This window comes from Grampus griseus (genome assembly GCF_964374135.1).
Source record: "Grampus griseus genome assembly, chromosome: 2".
NCBI classification, from domain to species: domain Eukaryota; kingdom Metazoa; phylum Chordata; class Mammalia; order Artiodactyla; family Delphinidae; genus Grampus; species Grampus griseus.
The window spans coordinates 92,515,414-92,537,933 of record NC_139018.1 but is presented as its reverse complement, the minus strand read 5'-3'; the positions used below and the strand labels follow the sequence as shown (position 1 = coordinate 92,537,933).

The 22,520-nt window shown below is 35.1% G+C and overlaps 1 protein-coding gene across 1 annotated transcript in view; it reads left to right on the top strand.

The window, feature by feature from the left end:
• FAM227B (family with sequence similarity 227 member B) overlaps positions 1-22,520 on the top strand; it is a gene marked incomplete at its 5' end in the record, with an annotated part of 252,305 nt that overhangs the window by 41,737 nt on the left and 188,048 nt on the right. The window contains one exon of the mRNA XM_082647805.1: positions 6,761-6,898. Within this exon, the coding sequence (XP_082503931.1) occupies positions 6,761-6,898 (138 nt within the window). The remainder of the gene's footprint in view (positions 1-6,760; positions 6,899-22,520) is intronic.

Here is a 22,520-nt window from a genome sequence, read left to right as displayed (position 1 = left end):
ATGGGCAAGAATCTAGACATGACAAGTGGTCTCCATTTGTACATATAGAAAGAGGGTTAAATCCACAGCAAAGTCAACAGCAAGCTGAGCAAGAGAAATCCACATTTTACATAAAAAGTCCCACTTAAGCCTCAAAAATCCTTATTGTAACAATATGCTATTATTCCTTTACAAAAGGGAAAACCAAGGTTAAGAGAATTTGTCCACAGTTACTACTAAGTAACGAACCAGGATTTCAACTTAAGCCTGTCAGACTCCAGTGTCTGAACTCCTATGAGTAATGGAATATTGCCCCCTGAGGTGAATAAAATAAAAACACCGGTATTTAATTTATGAAAAATTGTTGCAGAAAAGGAAAAGGGAAATTTTTCTGAAGACTTAGAGGAAGTAAGCCCTCCCTAATCCTCCCAGTGTTTCCCAGCAACTACTTGGGCTTTATTATTCATATGCTAAAACACGTACTTGATTAACACCCTAGGATTCACAAAAGGTGGAATGATCTCAGTTTTATTATAAAACCATCTACACAGGCACAAAATTGATCTATCTTTAGTAAACTTCATTGCTCACTTCTAGTCTGAATACGGCTGTTTATGAATGCATATCCTCCCAACATAGGCTAGTCATCCCTGTTGAACACTTGTTTCAATACTTCTCTGGGGGCTACTTCACCTTAGTAGAAAACATTTCTGTAGCAAAAGGATCATCTATTGTTTCCTCACCTATTAACTTCACATCAGGCAGAAAAAATGGTTTAAAGTGGAGGGCAGGTGTGGCTAAAATGGGAAACTCGAGGAATCCTTGTGATGGAACCGTTCCATATCCTGACTATATCATTGTCTATATCCTGGTTGTGATACCATATTATAGTTTTACAAGGTATTAGTTACCATTGTGGGAAACTAAATAGAGGGTATGGGGATCTCTCTGTATTATTTCTTGCAAGTGCATGTAAATGTACACTTATCTCAAACAGAGTTAAAAAAATTCAAACCTGCATTTTCTTAAGATAAAAGGCAGCCATGCTGGTGGGAGTGTACAATCAATATCTAATAAAGCTGAACATATGTGAGTTTGGACCAGCATATCTATGACTCCCAGGTACGTAACCTACAGAAATGTACATACTTCTGTACACCAAAAGCACAAAATGTTCTTAGCAGCACTATTTATATAATAATCAAAACAAACTGTCCAAATGCCCATCAATAATATGAAATTTAGATAAACTGTGGAATATTCATATAATGAAATACTACCAGCAATGAGAATGAACACACTAGAATTATATACAATAGTATGAACAAATCACAGAAACAAGGTTGAGGGGGGAAAAATGCCCAGACACAAAAGAGTAGATCCTGTTTGAGTCCACTGATACAAAGTTCAAAATCTGGCAAAACTAAGCTATAATTTTAGAAGTAAAGATAATGTTTATTCTTGGGAATTGGTCCTGGCTAGAAAGGAGGGCACCTGGAGTGCTGAATATTTTGTTTCTGGGGGCTGGTAACATGGACACCATATGTTAAATTTGTGAAGATTCATTGAACTGTACATGATTGTTCATTTTAATTTTTATTCATTGATAAAAATTTAAGTTGAAAACAAAGGCAGTAGTGGTAGCTGCACTAGAGCCTCTATGGTTTATTTAATCATGAATATGTACAGATTTCTCTTGCAATGCATTTCTCACATTGCATACCTATCAAGAGTCACATGTTTTCTGAGTCTATGCTCATAAACGACCTTTTCAACTTTTAGTAAGATTTTTATCTCTCAGTTGTGATTATTTTGTATTGGCTAGAGCACTTGTTGAAAGAATTTTATAAGACATGTTTTTCTTATTTCTTTGTTGAGATGTTTATAGCATAGATCTAAAATACTTGATTCAATTTCTCCTCCTTAATAAAAAAAAATTCCTTTTTATCAGGATGAAGTAATCACTTTATTAGGTTATTTACATTATATTCAGTTTGATTTCTTACATTGTCATTTGGCTTTCATTTTTGGTTCGTTTTTCACAAACAAAATTTTTGTTACCAGAGCTCCTTATACACAATTCTTAGAGCACCAGAGACTGTATTAGTTTCCTATTGCTACTATAGCAAATTACTACTTAGTTTAAAACAACATAAATGTGTTATAGTTCTGGAAATCAGAAGTCCAAAATGAGTTTCACTAGGCTAAAATGAAGATGTTTGGCAGGGCTGTGTTCTTCTAGAGGTTCTAGGGGAGAATCTGTTTCTTTGCAACTTTTCTGAAGCTGTTTCCATTCTTTGCCTCATGGCCCTTTCATCATCAAAGCCAGCAATGGATAGTCAGTTTTTCTCATATTGCATCACTCTGATACTGACTCCTCTACCTTCCGTTTCCATATTTAAGGACCCTTCTGATTACATTGGGCTCACCTGGACAAGCCCACATACCCTATTGTAAGGTTAGCCAATTTACAAACTTAATTCCATCTGCTCCCTTCATTCCCCTTTGCCATGTAACATTCACAATTTGGGAAGATTAGGATATGGAAGACTTTGGAGGCTACTTCTCTAGAGACACATTAAGATTTTGTACGATTGGCTAGATTTTGGCACAAGCCTTATGGCTGAATCCCACATGGCAGCCTTACAATGAGCAAGATTAAAATTTGTGCCATGACTTCTGGCTTCTGCTTAGGATGTAGAAAACTAAAATGATATTACTTCTACCCTTCCACCAAAAAACACTGGGCTGTCTGGAAATTCAAAACTTTCCTTGAACCCATCAGAGATTGCAGAGCAGTCAACCCCAAATCTAAAGAAAGGGGCCTCCAAGGAGAGACCAGATGCAAGCACTTGCTCTTCGGGGGCAGATGCAGCCAGATACCATAAAAGCCAGTAAGAAGAATTCAACAACAAAAAAATTTTTTTTTGTCTGTGCCACGTGCTTTGCAGGATCTCAGTTCCCCGACCAGGGATTGAACCCCAGCCCCCTGAAGTGGAAGCACGGAGTCCCAACCGCTCGACCACCAGGGAATTCCCTTAGCCAAAATTTTTAATGAATTGCTTAAAGCTGAGTGTGGTCTAGTGTGAGAATATAGAACCCTTAGTAACTACATAAAACAAGGGAGAAGTTGCCCTCTCTTGCAAGCTTCTCTCCACACATCTTACAAGAAATACTGAGGGTGGAATAACAGTCTTGAGAAAGCCTGGGGGAATGTAATAGAAGCACTGCAAAAAAGGCATAAAGCCTTGCCTTGACCCTTCTATCTCCTCTATGTTGACAACAACAACAAGCTTTAAGCCACAGCAGGAGGAGGGGGAAAGGTTGTGGGGAGGAAGAGCAGCAAATGCAGTTGCCCTTAGGGAAGAAGTGGAAACACAGCTCACCTGGGAAACAGAAAACTACCTCTACCCCAGAGGCCAGGAATGCATACTGGGCCAAGAACAAGTTTGCTACAGCTGGGGCAAGGCTGGATTACTGAGAAGACCCTATCCCAAGACCCAGGAACAAAACCCAACGCTGATGCTGATTCAGAACAGAGAATACCTACCACTACCAGGCTAACAAACATCAACTGACAGGTAACAGCAGTCTACTGCTGGGAGAGGGGCACAAGTGTGGAAAAGACCATTTCTGAGAAGACACAAAAGATCTAAAACTGAAAGTGGAGCAGATGCTGATGTGGAAGTAAACTAAGAGAAAACAAAAACCTCTGGCAAGGCAGTTTACATCGTAAGAGGAATTTGAAGCATGTAGAGTACTAAAGGTAATCATAGTAACAACAAAACCCAAACACAGCCCAACTCTCAATTCCCTTCCAGATTGACTTAATTACCCATGCTTAAGACCAAACAAAAAGCCCATTTCAAGGCCTGAAAACTATTTACCTCATCTTTACTGCATTACACAATATGTCTGACTTTCAACAAAAATTATGAAGTCTACAAAAAAGCAATGGAAAAAATAAACACACTATCAAGAGACAAATCATCAGAACCAGTTTTAGATGTGACACAGATATTAGAATATCAGACAGGAAATTTTAAGTAACTATGATTAATATAGTAAATGCTCTAGTGGAAAAGATGGATAGATAACATGTATGATCAGATATGTAATTTGAGCAAGACATGGAAACTATAGGAAAGAAGACAACATAGGCCAATGGAACAAAATTGAGAGCCCAGAAATAAACCCTCACAAACACAGTCAAGTAATATTCGACAAGAGAGCCAAGAATACTCAATGGGAAAAGGATAGTCTCTTCAATAAATGGTGTTGGGAAAACTGGATCATCACAGGTAGAATAATGAAATTGGACTCCTATCTTATGCCACTCACAAAAATTAACTTGAAATGGAGTAAAGAACTGAAACCATAAAACTCTTAAGAAGAAAACATAGTGGTAAATCTCCTTGACATATGTATTCACAACAATTTTTTGGATATGGTATCAAAAGCACAAGCAACAAAAGCAAAAATTAGTAAGTGGGACGACATCAAACTAAAGAGCTTCTGCATAGTAGAAAACAACAAAATGAAAAGACAACTTATGGAATATATTTGCAAATTATATCTGATAAGAGGTTAATATCCAAAAGATAAAAGGAACTCAGTTCAACAGCAAAAAGGAAACAATCTGATTTTAAAAATAGGCAGAGGAACCGAACAGACATTTTTCCAAAGAAGACATACAGATGTCAAACAGGTACATGAAAGGATGTTCAACATCACTAATCACCAGGGAAATGCTAGTAAAAACCATAATGATATATCACCTCACACCTGTTAGAATGGCCATTATCAAAGCGACTACAAATAACAGATGTTGGCAAGGATGTAGAGAAAAGAGAACCCTTGTGCACTGTTGGTGGGAATGTAAATTGGTGCAGCTACTATGGAAAACAGTATGGAAGTCCCTCAAAAAACTGAAAATAGAACTCCCGTGTGATTCAGCAATCCCACTTCTAGCAGGTAGACTGAATCTTTCCCCTGATCTCCTGCCAGGCTGTAGTGTGGAGTGAGGGGCACTGGGCACTTGCCCCTTCAAACTGGAAGTGTGATGAGGTGGCAGCCATCAGTGCAAGTCTCTCTCTGCTCTGATTGTTGGCAAGCCAGCACACACGCACTCCTTACAATTAGAGTCTAGGCTTCTCCAGCTCTTCTGTCTCAGTGGATTTCCCAACAGGCATGGGGGCTCCCCAGGGCAAGGGTCCACCTTTGTGGACCTTTCTCTTCCTTACAGACCCCTCCAGGGGTGCTGGTTCCAACCCGATGTCTTCCCCCCCCCAAGTCTACCCAGTTACATGGAGATCTTCCTTGCAGTTTTGGTTTTATAGGAGATATTCTGCCGGTTTCCAATTAGTTTTCTTTGAGTAATCTTCCACATGTAGATGGGTTTTTTGTTTTTTTGTTTTGTTTTTTGTTTTTTTTTGCGGTACGCGGGCCTCTCACTGCTATGGCCTCTCCCGCTGCGGAGCACAGGCTCCGGACGCACAGGCTCAGTGGCCATGACCCAAGGGCCCAGCCTCTCCGCGGCATGTGGGATCCTCCCGGACCGGGGCATGAACCCGTGTCCCCTGCATCGGCAGGCGGACTCTCAACCACTGCGCCACCAGGGAAGCCCCTAGATGTATTTTTGATGTGTTTGTGAGAGCAAGTGAGCTCCATGTCTTCCTACTCTGACATTGATCCCCCTCTCAATAAAAAAAAAACTGTCTTTTAATCTCCTGATCTGTTAGCCTTACTATACCCCAGATTTTCCACAAATACACTATATATTTTAAAACATAGACAATCTATGGAGGAACATTCAAACGAATCACACTTCAGGCTTCTGAATATTTTATCTAGTGGCAACTAATGTGAAATAGGCAATAACCAAATCTAAAAACACTTAGAAAATTCCAATTTGATATCAAAATATAGCAAATAATCCTCATTGAATACTCACTGCTGAGAAAATACTGGCTATGTTTATGAGTATATCAATGTATATTAATAATGATGATAATATTAGCTCATATTTCCCATTTACTGAACACATTAACATATACTGTCTCAACCATCAGAATAAACATATGGAGTATGCAAAAGAATTTATATTGTTCTCATTTTTATTGCTGAGTATATAAATGTTTAGTGTGGTTAAATCAATTATTCAACCCTGTACAGTTTTTGGAACAAAAATGGAACTTTTTAAATGGAATTTATTTTTATTTCTTTTAGGGTACTATAACTGATTCATAAACATTATTTTAAAAATAATAGGAAATACAGATAGGGAAATTTTGAAAACAATAATCACCTATGCTGAGAGGAAATCATGTTAATGTTTAAGCTATAGTCACACATATGTATATGGTAAAATTGTCCTTCACATAAAAACATGTTATGATTGCCTTTATATGTTAACAAATACTTACAAGGTAACTTTTAATGGATACTTCATGATCCACCGTATGGATGTACTGTTGCTGGATATTTAGGTCCTTTCCAAGTTTTCACAATATTAATCTCCCCTTATGTCCATTTATGAACTTAGCTTATGTCTATGAGTCAGAAAGGTATATATCAAGCTTATCTCTTTTCTAATTCTCAGTCTTATGTGATAAGATATTAACATTTCTATGTAGAGATTTCCTCTTTTGAAACTTGAGACTGACAGTCCTCACAGGACTGTTGTGAGAATGAAATGTATAATGCTCCTAAAAAGGCTTTGACAAAAGATATTTTTAAACTCCTAATTTCTTTGGCTAAATGTACATATTTGTATCAACAGGTTTAAAACCTAAAAAAGACTTTTGGACCCACTGGAAGCTGAACGAACTCTCCACAACAACCATTCATGGTAGCAAGAAAACACCTTCAGAATCTATAAAGGACAGGATTGCAAGAAGTCAAGGACGCATATCAACTTGTAAGTAAATTTATTATATACTTCTGATTGAAATAGCCAAAATCAAGTGTATCATTATTTTTTTGTCAAAATTTTCTAATGATTTATTTTCTGGTGAGGGTCTTAAAATAACATTTGATTTATAGATGGGTATTATAGTAATTTGAATATTGCTTTATATTTTAGTTTTTCATTAAAAAAATAGCATGTGCTTAAGTCCTTTTCTCATTTGCATGTTACTATGTTTTTATATTGATCTGCAGGAACTTCTCAGGTTTGTAAGAACACTACAAATATTCTTAATTTTTAGCTGTATTGCTCTCTGGTTAATAATGTGTTTTACCAATAGATAAGTTTAAAGTTTTTATTCAGTAAATTTAAATAATGTCTTTTGTAGTTTCAGTTTTGTGGCATGTTTGTCAGGACTTACTTACCTAATATTATGAAAAAAAGAATCTACCTGTTCTTTTTTTCTAGTACTTTTTTATTTCCATGTTTTATTCAACTCTTTAATCCACTTGGGGTTTATTTTGTTATAAAGGAAGGTAGTTGTAGTCCAGTATTTTGTTTTTTCCAAATGCTTACTTATTAAATAGTCTGCTTACAGACTACTTGAAATAGCAATTCACATAGATATATTTTTGTATTCTCTTCTACCTCCCAAATTCCTGTACCAGGACGAAACTTCTCAGTAACTCTACATTAATTAGCACTTTAAGGCAAGTTTATTTTTCTCTAATTTATACTATATTTCAATACTAAACATAGGTCTGGTGCTCAGGCCTCATTTCTGACCAATTAAATAAGAATCTGAGGCTCAGTATTTTTTAAAGCTACCCAGATGATTTCAATGTGCAGGCAAAGTTAAGAACCACTAGTGTAGAGGGAAATACCTTTCCATCATAATTCTTGATATAGGCCAGGGCAAGGAGAGACTAACCTACTCAACCTACTCTTCTGAAAGCGGCTCGTCAGTTAATTTCTGATTCCAAAATTGTTTAATTAGTTAATTACTGCTCTTCTGATTAGTACTTTGATTCTTCTCCACTCTTATCCCCATAGATGTCATCCTGTCTGATTTCTATCTTTTAGTAGTTATGTGAAATTTCTTATTTGCTAATGTCACCCTGGTTTTTACAGAGCTTCATGCATATTTGTAATTTTGGATGGAAAGAGACATAATCCACTGTCTTGACCCAATCTTATCTCTCTTTGTTTCTCAGTCTCACATGTGAATAACAACTTGGCTGAATATAAAATTAAGGAGGTTGGGGGAGCTTTCTATTTTTTTTTTCATTTTAACTTACAGAAAAGTGTTGAGAATAGTATAAGGAACTCCCATATATCCTTTATCCACCAAATGTTTGAATTTATCCTATTTGTTTTATTGTTGTCTCTCTCCCTCTTTTATATAAACATTTAAAACTATAAATTTCTCTAATTCCTGTTTCAGCTACATTCTGCAAATTTTGATATATTTTCGTTATCATTTAATCCAAAATATTTTCTAATATCCAGTATAATTTCTGTTTTGACCTATGGATTATTTAGAGATGTATTATTTAATTTTTAAATACTTAGGGCTTTTCTAGATACCTTAAAATTACTGATTTCTAGGGCTTCCCTGGTGGCATAGTGGTTGAGAGTCCGCCTGCCATTGCAGGGGACACAGGTTTGTGCCCCGGTCTGGGAGGATCCCACATGCCGCGGAGCGGCTGGGCCCGTGAGCCATGGCCGCTGGGCCTGTGCATCCGGAGCCTGTGCTCCGCAATGGGAGAGGCCACAACAGTGAGAGGCCCGTGTACCGCAAAAAAAAAAAAAAAAAAAAAAAATTACTGATTTCCAATTTTAAATATACTGTGGTCTGAGCATATACTCTACAATCTTTTGAAGTGTATTGAGACTTGTTTTATGGTACAGTACATGGTCCATCTTGGTGAACATTCAATGTGCACATGAGAAGAATGTGTATTCTGCAATTATTTTGTAAATCTCAATTAGATCAAGGTGGTTGATAGTGATATTCAGATCTTCAATATCAAGATTCAACAAACTACAGCCTGTGGACCAAATGTGGCCTGCAGCCTATTTTTTATACATCCTATGAGCTAAGAATGAGTTTTACATTTTTAAGGGTTGTAAAAAAAAAAAAAAAAACAATAAAGAATATACCACAGAGGGACTTTCCTGGTGGCACAGTTGTTAAGAATCTGCCTGCCAGTGCAGGAGACACGGGTTCAAGCCCTGGTCCGGGAAGATACCACATGCTGCGGAGCAACTAAGCCCAGGCGCCACAACTACTGAGCCTGCGCTCTAGAACCCGTGCTCCACAACAAGAGAAGCCACTGCAGTGAGCAGCCTGCTCACTGCAACAAAGAGTAGCCCCCGCTTGCCACAACCAAAGAAAGCCGGCGCACAGTAACAAAGACCCACCGCAGCCCAAAATAAATAAATTTAAAAATATATATATACCACAGAAATCACATGTGGCCCACAAAGCCTAAAATATTGGACTATCTGACCCTTAATAGAAAAAGTGTGCTAACTCTCGTTCTGTATCTTTATGATATTTAATTATTCTATTAATTACTGAGAAGGGGGTGTTAAAATCTCCCACTGAAATTGTGGAATTATCTATTTCTCCCCTTAATTCTGCTGATTTTTGCTTTATGCATTTTTAAGTTACTGGGCACATACACAATTATTATGTTTTCCCTTTAATCATTATGAAATATTTCTCATATCTATGATAATTCTCCTAGGGGAATTATCGATCTAATTATCTATGAGTTCTATTTTGTCAGATATTAATATAGCCACTTGAGCTTTCTTATGCTTGTGGTTTGCTTAGTGTATCTTTTGCCATCATTTTACTTATAACCTCTTTGTTTTTTCATGTTTAAAGGTTGTCTTGCAAACAACCTATAGTTGAATCTTGGTTTTTTATTTAGTCTTACAATTTCTTCCTTTTGATTGGAGTGATTACTTCATTTACATTCAGCATAACTATTGACATGATTAGCGTGGTTTTTACCATGTTCCTGTTTGTTTTCAGTTTTATCTCACCTGTTTTTTGTTCTTCAATTCCCCTTCCCTATCTTCATTTGGTTAAGCAAATATTTTTAGTATTCCATTTTAATTCTTCTACTGGCTGTTTGCCTGTACCTTCTTGAATTTTTTGCAATTGCCTTAGTGATTTCAAAATGCATCCTTAAATTATTAAAATACTACTTAAAGTTAATGTTGTCCTACTTTACTAAAAATGTAGGAACTTGGAGACGGATAGCTACACATACTCCCCTTTGTCCTTTGTGCTGTTGTTGTCATATATATTAGAAGATCTACATGAATAATGGCCTCACATTATACAGTGTTAGGATTTTTGCTTCAAATAACTACATGGTTTATTTCAGCTTTATTGAGGTCTAATTGATGTACAATAAACCACACACATTTAGAATATAAAATTTCACAATTGGACATATGTATAAACTCATAAAACTGTCACAACCTTCAAGATAGGAAACATATCCACCATTCCAGAAAGTTTCTCAGACTTTTTTGTAGTTCCTCCCTCTTTCTCAATCCCCAGGCAATTACTCATGTGATTTTTGTCACTACAGGTTAGTTTGCATTTTCTAGAATTTTATGTAAATGGAATCATAGAGTATGTGCTATCTTTTGTGTGGCATTTTCTACTCTGCATAAGTATCTTGAGATTCATTCATCTTGATGTATGTATTAATAGTTTGTTCCCCTGTATTGCTGAGTAATAGTCCATGGTAAGGATATACAACAATTTGTTTATCCATTCACATGTTGGTAGACATTTGCATTGTTTCCAGTATTTAGCTATTATAAATAAAGCTGCTATGAATATTCATGTACAAGTCTTTGTGTAAACATAGGATTTCATTTATCTTTGGTAAGCATCTAGTACTGGAAGGCTGAGTAGTATGGTAAGTGTATTATAACATTTTAAGAAATTGCCAAATTTATCCAAAATTTTACATTCCTATCAGTATACAGGTTATAGTTACTCTACTTCCTCGCTAAGACTTTGTACAGTCTTTTTAATTTTAGCCATTCTTGTGGGTTATGTACCAGTATTTAGTTAGGTTTTACTTTAATTTCTCTAACGACTAATTATGATGAGCTCTTTTCATGTGCTTATTTGCCATCTGTATATCTTCTTTGCTGAAGTGTCTGTTTCAATCTTTTCGCTATTTTTATTGGGGTTTGTCTTATTTTAATTCTGTTATAACAGTTCTTTATATATTCTAGACACAAATCCTTTAACAGGTATATATTTTACAAATATTCTTTTCTAGTCTGTAGTTGCCTTTTCATTTTATAATAGTGTACTTTGAAAGGCAAAAGTTTATAATATGGTAAAATCAAATTTATCATTTTTTCCAATAGGGTATGTGCTTTTTTGTGTCATATTCAAGAATTTTTTTGTGAACCCAATTTTACCAAGATCTTCTCCCATGTTTTCTTCTAGAAATTTTATAGTATATAATTTTATAGCTTAGAATTGTAGCTCCTATTATACACTTAGGTCTCTAATTCATTTTGAGTAATTTTTGAAAATTATGTGAAGTAAGCAGTGAGGATCATTTCTTTGCATATTATTCTAGCACCATATGTTGAAAAGATTATCCTTTGCCCATTGAATTATCTTGGAACCTTTGTCAAAAAAACATTTGATCATATGTGTATTGCTCTATGCAGGTACTCTGAATTCTGTTTCACTAATGCCAATACCAAACTACCTTGATAATCGTAATTTTATAACATGTCTTGGAGTCAGGTACTATAAGTCCTCCAACTTTGTTCTTCTTTTAAAAAATTATTTTGGCTATCTAGATTCTTTTCATTTCTATATAATTTTTTAACTGCTTATCAGTATTTAAAGTATATACTCTGGAATTTTCATTGGAATTAGGTTGAATCTATCAACTTAAGAAGCATTGACATCTTAACAATATTGATATTCCAATCCATGAACATAGAATATTTCCACATTTATTTAGGACTTCTTTCTATCTCAGCAATATTTTCTAGTTTTTTCTTTATAGATGCTGCACATATCTCTCAAATAATATTGCATATGGTGTTTTTAATTTCAATTCCTGATTGTTCACTGGTAATATATAAAAAATACTATAGAAAAATACTTTTGTGTTGATCTTAATATCCTACAATCTTACTAAACTTGCTTATTAGTTCTAGTAGCCTTTTTAGATTTCTTAGGATTTTTTCTTCATGGACACTCTTGTCATCTGAGAATAAAGAGCATTTTACTTTATTTTCAATCTATATGCCTTTTATTTATTTTACTTGCCTATGGCTAGGATCTTTAAGAAGATGTTGACTAAAAGTGGTGAGAGTAGACATGCGTGCCTCATTCCTGATCTTAGAGGGAAAATGTTAGGTTACTTACCTTTAAATAGATTTTGGCTGAAGGCTTTTATAGATATCTTTTATCAGGTTGAGGTAGTTTCATTCCCTTCCTAGTTTGCTGAGAGGTTTTTGTTGTTGTTTGTTTTTTAACAAATAGATGTAGGATTTTAGCATTTGTTGAGATGAACATACTGTTTTTCTATTTTAGTCTTTTAATACAGTGAATTACATTGATTGATTTTTCAAGTGTTACCTAACCTTGCATTCCTGGGAAAAATCCCATTTGGCAATTGTGTATTAACCTTTTCATGTATACTACTGAATTCAGTTTGCTAAAATTTTGTTTTCTTTTCCTGTACTGTCCTGTCACATTTTAGTAATAAGTGTAATGTTCACCCCTCTTCTCTTTCCTAAGGGTTGGTGTAAACTTGGTATTTGTTCTTCTTTACGTATTTGGTAGAATTCACCAATGAAGCCATCTGGGTCTAGAAATTCCTCTGTGGTAAGGTTTTTGACTAAAAATTCATTTCTCTGATAGATATAGTGCTATTCAAATGATCAGTTCCTTCTTGAGTAAACTGTAGTTTTGTGTAAATTTTTATTTTATTCCATTAAATATTTTTGAGTTTTATCTGAGATGTGATCTAGTTATTCAGAAATATTTTGGTCTACTTGGGGCTTTATTTTAAGCTTCATTAGGTGGAGCCAGAGAACTCTTTTGTTTAGGCCTTAACATGCTTCCCCTACTGAGGCAGTACCCTTCTTAGTATTCTACCCCATGCTCTGTGTGTAACAGATTTCCCATCTGGCTGTCTGGAACATGAGCTTTCTGTGAGCCCCAAGCATTGTTCTGCCCGCTCCTTCCTGTGTTGGTTTTTTTTTTAAACCAACCTCAGGCAAAAATTCAAGGATAACCTTCTGAAGAGCTCCAGAATGCTCTCTGTGTGCATCTGTCTCCTCTATATTATGCTGACCTGTGAATTTTAGCTTGCCTTGACCTTCCTGAATGCTAAATTTTATTTTTCAACTCAGTTCTGCTTGGATTCCCACCACTACACTGTGGCCTCAAAATTTCTTTTTTAGAGACAATGAGATGAGACAACTGAAGGGTTCCCTCATTAGGTTTTTTTCTCTTGGCTGGAGCGGGGGTGATTACTGTCCTGTGCTGCCTGTTGTCCAACACATGAAAACCATTGTTTCCTATATTTTCTCCAATTTTTTACTTGTTTAAGAAAGAAGAGCAATCCAGTTCCTGTTACTCCATCATAGCAAGAAGTAGAAGTGATTATATATATTTTAAAAGATTAAGAGAAGACTTAAAAATAGTCTTCTATATTTATTCACATATTTGCCATTCCTGGATCTTCATTCCCTCCTATAAATTTGAGTTTCCATCTGGTGTCATTTCCCTTCAGCTTGGGAAAAAAACTACCTTTTGGCAGTTCTTATAGTTCAGTTCTGCCAGTAATAAAGTTTCTCAAGTTTATTTATCTAAAAATAATGTTCATTTTGCCTTTATTTTTGAAGGATATTTTTGCTGGATTTAGAATTCTAGGTTCACTTTTCTTTTGCCTTTCAGCAAGATATTGTTCCATTGGGTTCTGGTTTGGTATTGTTTCTTTTTTTTTTTTATCCACTCTTATTTATATTCTTTTCCCATATAGGACATTACAGAGTATTGAGTAGAGTTCCCTGTGCTATACAACAGGTTATTATTAGTTGTCTATTCTATATATAGTAATGTGTACATGTCAATTCCAATCTCCCAATTTATCCCTCTCCTACCTTTCCCCCTTGGTAAACATAAGTTTCTTTTCTACATCTGTGACTCTACTTCTGTTTTGTAAACAGGTTCATTTGTACCATATTTTTTAGATTCCACATATAAGCAATATCATATGATATTTGTTTTTCTCTGTCTGACTTACCTCACTCGGTATGACAATCTCTAGGTCCATCCATATCACTGCAAATGACATTATTTCATTGTTTTTTATGGCTGCGTAATATTTCATTGTATACATGTACCACATCTTCTTTATCCATTCTTTGGTTGATAGACTTTTAGGTTGCATCCATGTCCTGACTATTGTAAATAGTGCCGCAATGACCTTGGGGTGCAGGTATCATTTCGAATTATGATTTTCTCTGTATATGTGCCCAGGAATGGGATTGCTAGATCATACGGTAGCTTTATTTTTAGTTTTTTAAGGAACCTCCATACCGTTCTCCATAGTGGCTGTACCAATTTACCTTCCCACCAACAGTGTAGGAGGGTTCCCTTTTCTCCACACCCTCTCCAGCATTTATGGTTTGTAGATTTTTTGATGATGGCCCTTCTGACCAGTGAGGTGATACCTTATTGTCGTTTTGATTTGAATTTCTCTAATTTAGTGATGTTGGGCATCTTTTCATGTGCTTCTTGGCCATCTATATGTCTACTTTGGAGAAATGTCTATTTAGATATTCTGCCCATATTTTGATTGGGTTTTTTGTTTGTTTGTTTTTGGTATTGGGCTGCATGAGCTGTTTGTATAGTTTGGAGATAAATCCCTTGTCAGTTGCTACATTTGCAAATATGTTCTCATTCTGTAGGTCGTCTTTTTGTTTTGTTTATGGTTCCCTTTGCTGTGCAAAAGCTTTTAAGTTTAATTAGGTTCCATTTATTTTTGCTTTTATTTTCTTTACTCTAGGAGGTGGATTGAAAAAGATCAAGCTGAGATTCATGTCAGAGAGTGTTCTGCCTATGTTTTCCTCTAAGAAGTTTATAGTATCTGGTCTTACATTTAGGTCTTTAATCCATTTTGAGTTTACTTTTGTATATAGTGTTAGAGAATGTTCTAATTTCATTCTTTTAATGCAGCTGTCTAGTATTCCCAGCACGACTTATTGAAGAGACTGTCCTTTCTCAATTGTATATTCTTGCCTCCTTTATCATATATTAGGTGACCATAGGTGCATGGGTTTATCTCTGGACTTTCTATCCTGTTCCAATGATCTATATTTCTGTTTTTGTGCCAGTACCATACCATTTTGATGACTGTAGCTTTGTAGTATAGTCTGAAGTCAGGGAGCCTGATTCCTCCAGCTCTGTTTTTCTTTCTCAAGATTGCCTTGGCTATTCAGGGTGTTTTGTGTTTCCATACAAATTGTAAAATTTTTTGTTCTAATTCTGTGAAAAATGCTATTGGTAATTTGATAGGGATTGCATTGAATCTGTAGATTACTTTGGGTAGTATAGTCATTTTTCACAATATTGATTCTTCCAATCCAAGAACATAGTATATCTTTTCATCTGTTTGTGTCATCTTTTATTTCTTTCATCAATATCTTATAGTTTTTTTTGTTTTTTTGTGGTACACAGGCCTCTCACTGTTGTGGCCTCTCCCATTGCGGAGCACAGGCTCCAGATGTGCAGGCTCAGTGGCCGTGGCTCACGGGCCTAGCCGCTCCGCGGCATGTGGGATCCTCCCGGACCGGGGCACGAACCCGTGTCCCCTGCATTGGCAGGCAGACTCTCAACCACTGCGCCACCAGGGAAGCCCTCATCAATCTTATAGTTTTTGGAGTACAAACCTTTTGCCTCCTTAGGTAGGTTTATTCCTAGGTATTTTATTCTTTTTGATGCAATGGTAAATGGGACAGTTTTCTTAATTTCTCTTTCTTATCTTTCACTGTTAATGTATAGGAATGCAAGAGATTTCTGTGTATTAATTTTGTATCCTGCAACTTTACCAAATTCATTGATGAGCTCTAGTTTTCTGGTAGCATCTTTAGGATTTTCTATGTATAGTATCATATCATCGGTAAACAGTGCTAGTTTTACTTCTTTTCCAATTTGGATTCCTTTTATTTCTTTTTCTTCTCTGATTGCTGTGGGTAGGACTTCCAAAACTATGTTGAATAAAAGTAGCAAGGGTGGACGTCCTTGTCTTGTTCCTGATCTTAGAGGAAATGCTTTTAGTTTTTCACCGGTGAGAATGATGTTTACTGTGGATTTGCCATATATGGCCTTTATTATGTTGAAGTATGTTCTCTCTATGCCCACTTTCTGGAGAGTTTTTATCATAAATGGGTGTTGAATTTTGTCAAATGCTTTTTCTGCATCTATTGAGATGATCATATGGTTTTTATTCTTCAGTTTGTTAGTGTAGTGTATCACATTGATTGATTTACATATGTTGAAGAATCTTTGCATCCCTGGGGTAAATCCCACTTGATCATGGTATATGATTCTTTTAATGTGTTGTTGGATTGGATTTGCTAGTATTTTGTTGAAGATTTTTCCTTCTGTATTCATCAGTAATACTGGCCTGTAATGTTTTTGTGTGTGATATCTTTGTCTGGTTTTGGTATCAAGGTGATTGTGACCTTATAGAATGAGCTTTGGAGTGTTCCTTCCTCAGCAATTTTTTGGAATAGTTTGAGAAGGATAGGTGTTAACTCTTCTCTAAATGTTTGATAGAATTTGCCTGTGAATCCATCTGGTTCCAGACAGCTGTTTGTTGGAAGTTTTTAAATCACAGTTTCAATTTCAGTACTTGTGATTGATTTGTTCATATTTTCTATTTCTTCCTGGTACAGTCTTGGAAGATTGTACCTTTCTAAGAATTTGTCCATTTCTTCTAGGTTGTCCATTTTATTGCCTTATAGTTGCTTGTATTAGTCTCTTATGATCCTTTGTATGGTGTCAGTTGTAACTTCTTTTTCATTTCTAATTTTATTGATTTGAATCCTCTGCCTTTTTTTCTTGATGAGAACCCTACAGGTTCCATTTTAGAAGGCTCAACTCCCCTCCAGTTTCTATCTGCTTTTAGTTATTCCCTGGTATCTTCAAGTGGTTAATGTCCTGTTTTTAAACACTTTCAAGAATTCATAACTTTTATCTATGGGAGAGTCAGACTGATGTAAATTAAATATTTAAATATTGAGTTTATTTTCCAATTTAAATATCAAATTGTCAAATCCCATGTTCTTATAAAACCAGATACTGCTTCATTATCTTCTGTTATTTAGTCTAGTAGAGAAGTCTAAACCAGCCTATGTTTTCTTCCTTTACAGTTAATTTATAAAATTTAGTTTTTACTTTTACTTATTTAGATGTTTCCAAGATTTTTTAATTTGTCTTTAAATTTGGAAAATGTCACTAGAACATGTCTTGATGATTTTCATAAGTTTTCACAATGCCAAAATGTATTTAAAATTCTTGGATTTCCCTAAGCTCTGTGGTAGACCTAGTAAAGATCTTAGCCAAATATTTCAAGTGAGACATAGAAACTTATATGGCCAGACTGAAGAGGAAGGGAAAGTGACACTGTTGCAGATATTTAAGGAAAAAGTTTCATTTCACCATTGGAGAGTATCCCCTGACATTGAGGAAATAAAATCTCCAGAGAAAGCCTTCATATCCTGTTTTCACGTGGTGTGCTATGACATACTAAATGTTGTCTTGTTACCTCATAAGAAATGAAAATATATAGGGACCAATTTTTTAAAAATAGGATAAAGCCCACTACAAGCTACTCATTTGGCAAATATGTAAACTAAGAACAATCTTTTATTAGGGAATGACAACTGAAAGGTCTTTGGAGGTGAGGCTGAAAGCAAAAAATCAAGTCCCTCGAAAGACCACGATTTTCAACATCATGTTTTAGCCAGTCATGGGCTTACCATTCTACCCAGTGCCCCTGGACTGTAGGACCTTGAGTAAGGGACTTCTCTTTGGATTCCCAAATAAACATCTCATTTCAGTGGAGCTTTTGCTTTTCTGAGTAAGTTTCTGCCAATGTGGATGAGGATCTGTCAAGACCTCCTCATGTGTACTTTACCATCATGTGGTAAATTATATTTATTATGAAAAACACTTTAAAATTTGGTCCCATTTCATGGACTTCAGATATAATATCAGTTTTTGTATTTTCTTTCTGGTGCTGATGCACATTTTCCTATTTGTAAGTTTTGTAGTTGTTTTACTTAGAGTTGAGAGATAGATCAAAGTGGTTATGTTTATCCCAATTCTTTACATGGGGTTTCCTTTTGGATTTGTTTTTATTATTATTTTTTATTTAAACATGCAGGAAAGTATAGAAAATATTTCCCACACATAACAAATATTTGCATTTTGCCATATTTGCTTTTCAAGCCTTTTATTTACATATCTTTTGTACCATTCCTAAATCTGTCCCTTCCTCCCCAGAGGTAATGATTATATGGGTATTTGTAGGCATTCTTCCTTTCTATAATATATAGCATTGTTTCTTATGTTCTTTACATAAACAATATATATGAAACTGTTTCAATATTTCAATAGGTAACCATAATCAACATTCAAAAATTAGAAATAATCAACAGATATTGACCAATATTTTTAGCCACCAAGAGAATACAGTTGTGTTATTCCATAGTTTATATAGAGGCCATCAAAAATGTTTTTCTCTTATTAGAGGAAGTACTGCTTATGAGCCTTTATCTCAATTACTTTTGTTCCAAATATTATTTATATGTTGCTTCATGATAGTCCTGGTTTTTTCAGAAGTTATTATTTTTGCAGTATCCATTTTATGCAATCTAAAATAAAAAATTACTCTGGGTGGTGAACTACTATGCTTTAAAGATGTTTTATACTGTATTTCTAACGAAATGATCATTTTAATTTGGAAAAACATAAAAATTATTTTGTTTCAAACACACTTGATTTTCATGTTAATGGAAAGTCTTTATAAAATGCATCATATATTTTATTTACCCATAAATATTTGAAAAGTACTTTTTATATTACATTCTAAAACATCACTAGATTTTTCTGTTTCTGGATAAGATCATCTAAGTCTGGGGTATTATGGTAGGTTAGAGGTTTAATTAGGGTTTCTTTTCATATAGTGCTCAAAATTAAATTTTAATAATTTATGTTCAACTTGGGGAAATCTTCAATTTGAACTATGTATTTGATAAAGTGTGTTAACGTATTAGGGTTTTATTAGTAATATTCTTATGTAGTAGGTTGCTTTTATTATCAGTTATAAAATGAGGAAACTGAAACATAAGGGAATTAAATAACTTGCTCAAGGTCACATCACTCATAAATGGTGGAATATGAATTCAAATTCAGGAAATTCTGGCCTTAGAATCTGAACTCTTTAACGACTTCACATACTGCCTCTCAGACATTTAATTTTACAGGCTTGTAAGTATGTTAAGGCTTAAAATTGTCATCATAGGATAAGAGTTTTAACTTAGGAGAATTACCATAGCCTTATTCCCTCATTCATGACTAATGTGAATGAGTGTTTAGATCCTTTTCTGGGATCAAGTTTTAATATGTGAGAAGGAAGGAGGAAAGCTGTTAGAAGAGCCAAAGTAGGATGCAGAAGACTGGGGGAAAATCTCACTTGTTTCCCAATTTTGTATACAGATGCCTCTAGAAATAGCAAGCAATCGTTTGGAGAATGGAAAACCCACACTGTGGGGCCAAAGTGGTCCAGAGGTACGGTGACAGCAAAGAGTTGGAATTTCTAATCCTCTGAAAGAAGCTGAGCCTCCACTAGGGAAGCACGGGTCTAGTCTACTAGACACTGTTGTTTGTTTGTTTTTTTTTTTGTAGGGAAACTAAAAGGGCAGATGTTCCACTTCATAAAGGCAAGGATTGCATAAAGAAGTAGTCTTATTTTTCTATAAAGTAATTTTTTCTGTAGACTTCTGCTTAGACTGTGACTACTAGGAAATCTGTTAAAGGTAGAATTTTGTTCAAATCTTTGTTTTATTTGAACTTTGAGCCTCTTATATTTCTGTAGAACCTTAACCTACATTTAAAGCTGTCTTATGAGAATTCATATTAGTTAGTGATCAGTGAGTGCCTCTCCTCCACATAGTGATTCAGAGATCTAGACTGCTTCCACCTTCTGGGGTCACCATCCTATAGATCTTCACAGTCAGTAGAATTAATCTGTATCAGGAGAATAAAAGAGGAATAGACACACACTCATAAAAGTCTTGATTCAGAAGTTTCCCATATCCCATACTAGCTACCTAGTAATAGCTTCGTACTATGGAAGGGGGAGCATATAATTTGCAGGACAGGAAGTGTCTCATTTACAGGAATTAAAGAATAGTGCAGTAATCCTTATGTACGGAGTGCTTTTGCTACGGCCAATGATAAAATTTGAGCTTTCCAGTACTGATGAACCTAGTGGCAGGGCAGGAATAAAGACGCAGACATAGAGAACATACTTGAGGACACAGTCGGGGAAGGGGAAGCTGGGACGAAGTGAGAGAGTAACATTGACATATATACACTACCAAATGTAAAATAGCTAGCTAGTGGGAAGCTGCTGCATAGCACAGGGAGATCAGCTCAATGCTTTGGAATGACCTAGAGGGGTGGGATAGGGAGGGTGGGAGGGAGACACAAGAGGGAGGAGATATGGGGATATATGTATTGTATACATATAGCTGATTCACTTTGTTGTCCAACAGAAACTAACACACTATTGTAAAGCAATAATACTCCAATAAAGATATAAACCAAAAAGAAATTAAAATGAAAATAATAAAAATTTTGAGCTTTCAAACAAAAATTTTGAAGAACTTGCATCCACTACCATAATCTTGACAGTTTTCCAATACTTAAAGACCTCTGGTAATTCAGTGGTGATATTAATGAATGTGATTTTTTTTTTTTTTACTATGAAGAAATGTGTCAACATTTAGAATATCTGCATAACTCACTGAACCAATATTTTACAAATGACTAATGCATTATATTTTTTTAAATTATACATAGTGACAGACCAATGGATTTTAACGCAACAGAGTATGCAAAGCACAGTTATGTGTTTTCAGATTCCATATTGCAACCCACCATTAAGAAACTAGAACTTGTCACATTTGGGTACAGTATTCAAAGAGTATTCACAACTATTAAAATACTCCTCCTTTTTTTGACTAATCTATGTGATACTGGATTTTCTTAATATGCTTCAATAGATAAATATATACTTCAAAAAATATATCACAGTAGCAGAAATGCAGAAGTAAATATTAGAATCCAGCTGTCTTCTACTAAACCAGTTGTTAGAGATCTTTTAAATGTGAAACAGTGTTACTCTTCTCAAATTTTTTTCTTGAATATAGTTATCTTTTTCGAAAAAGATGCCATTTATGTTAATATGAAATGGGTTTATTACTGTTATTTTTAATGAAATAATAAATACATGTTTAAGATTTCTGTTTTAATTTCTAATGTAGGAAATACTAATAGATACAAAAACACATATAAACAAAAGTTCTTGTTGTCTTCAATTATTCTTAAGAGTATAAAGTGGTCCTGAGACTAAAATTTTGAGGATGACTCTCCTACAGGAAATCATTGCAAAGGAGTTTGGCCCATGGCATCTGAGAGCTACCATATTCTGCTTATAGTTTTACATTCTGCTTACAGTTTTATAGTTTCTGTGTTGCTTATCCCCAAGCTGGACTCAGTCGTAACTGTGGCAAATCCTCTAAACATAAGACTCAGATAATTTATTTACTAAGGACATAAGCATGTTTTGATTTGGAGACTTCTCTACAGTTTCTAATGTTTCCTCAGCTCTGATGTATTTAACTTGCACATAAAAGACTTGAATGTCCTTGAGTATGTCATATAATCCCTCTCAGCCTTATTTTTCCACCTGAAAAAAATGAGGTGATTAGAATAGATTATTTCTATAGTTCCCTTTTCTAACATTTCGTTACTCTATGCCTTCTATCCATAGGTACTGAATAAACTCCTAAAGTGTTTGTTGAATGTTGAGGTGAAATTAGCAGTAGAGACTGATGACTTAGATTTATTATTTTGGAACTCTTTCCCCTCAACAGTTCTATCTGTGTGTGTGTGTGTGTGTGTGTGTGTGTGTGTGTGTGTGTGTGTCTTTGTGTGTATTACTTCCTTAATTTGTGTGCTGGAGGAATGCTGAGGCAGGTCAAGAGCTGAACTGGGGTAAAACATGAGTATATACATATGTATGTGTGTGTATATATGACTGTCCAGGAATGCAATAATCTGGGCTCCATGTATGCTGCTGTCTCAGAATTGCTTCTAATCTAAAACATTTTTAAGACATAATTTCTTCTTCTTGACATTTTAGATGCTTATTGTCATATGGGGTTAACTTTTCTCCAGAATTTTAAACTAAAAGCACTTTCTCTTTTTGTTTTTAATGAGTTAAACAGGCAGCAGGTAGTTAAAATTTGCCTTCCA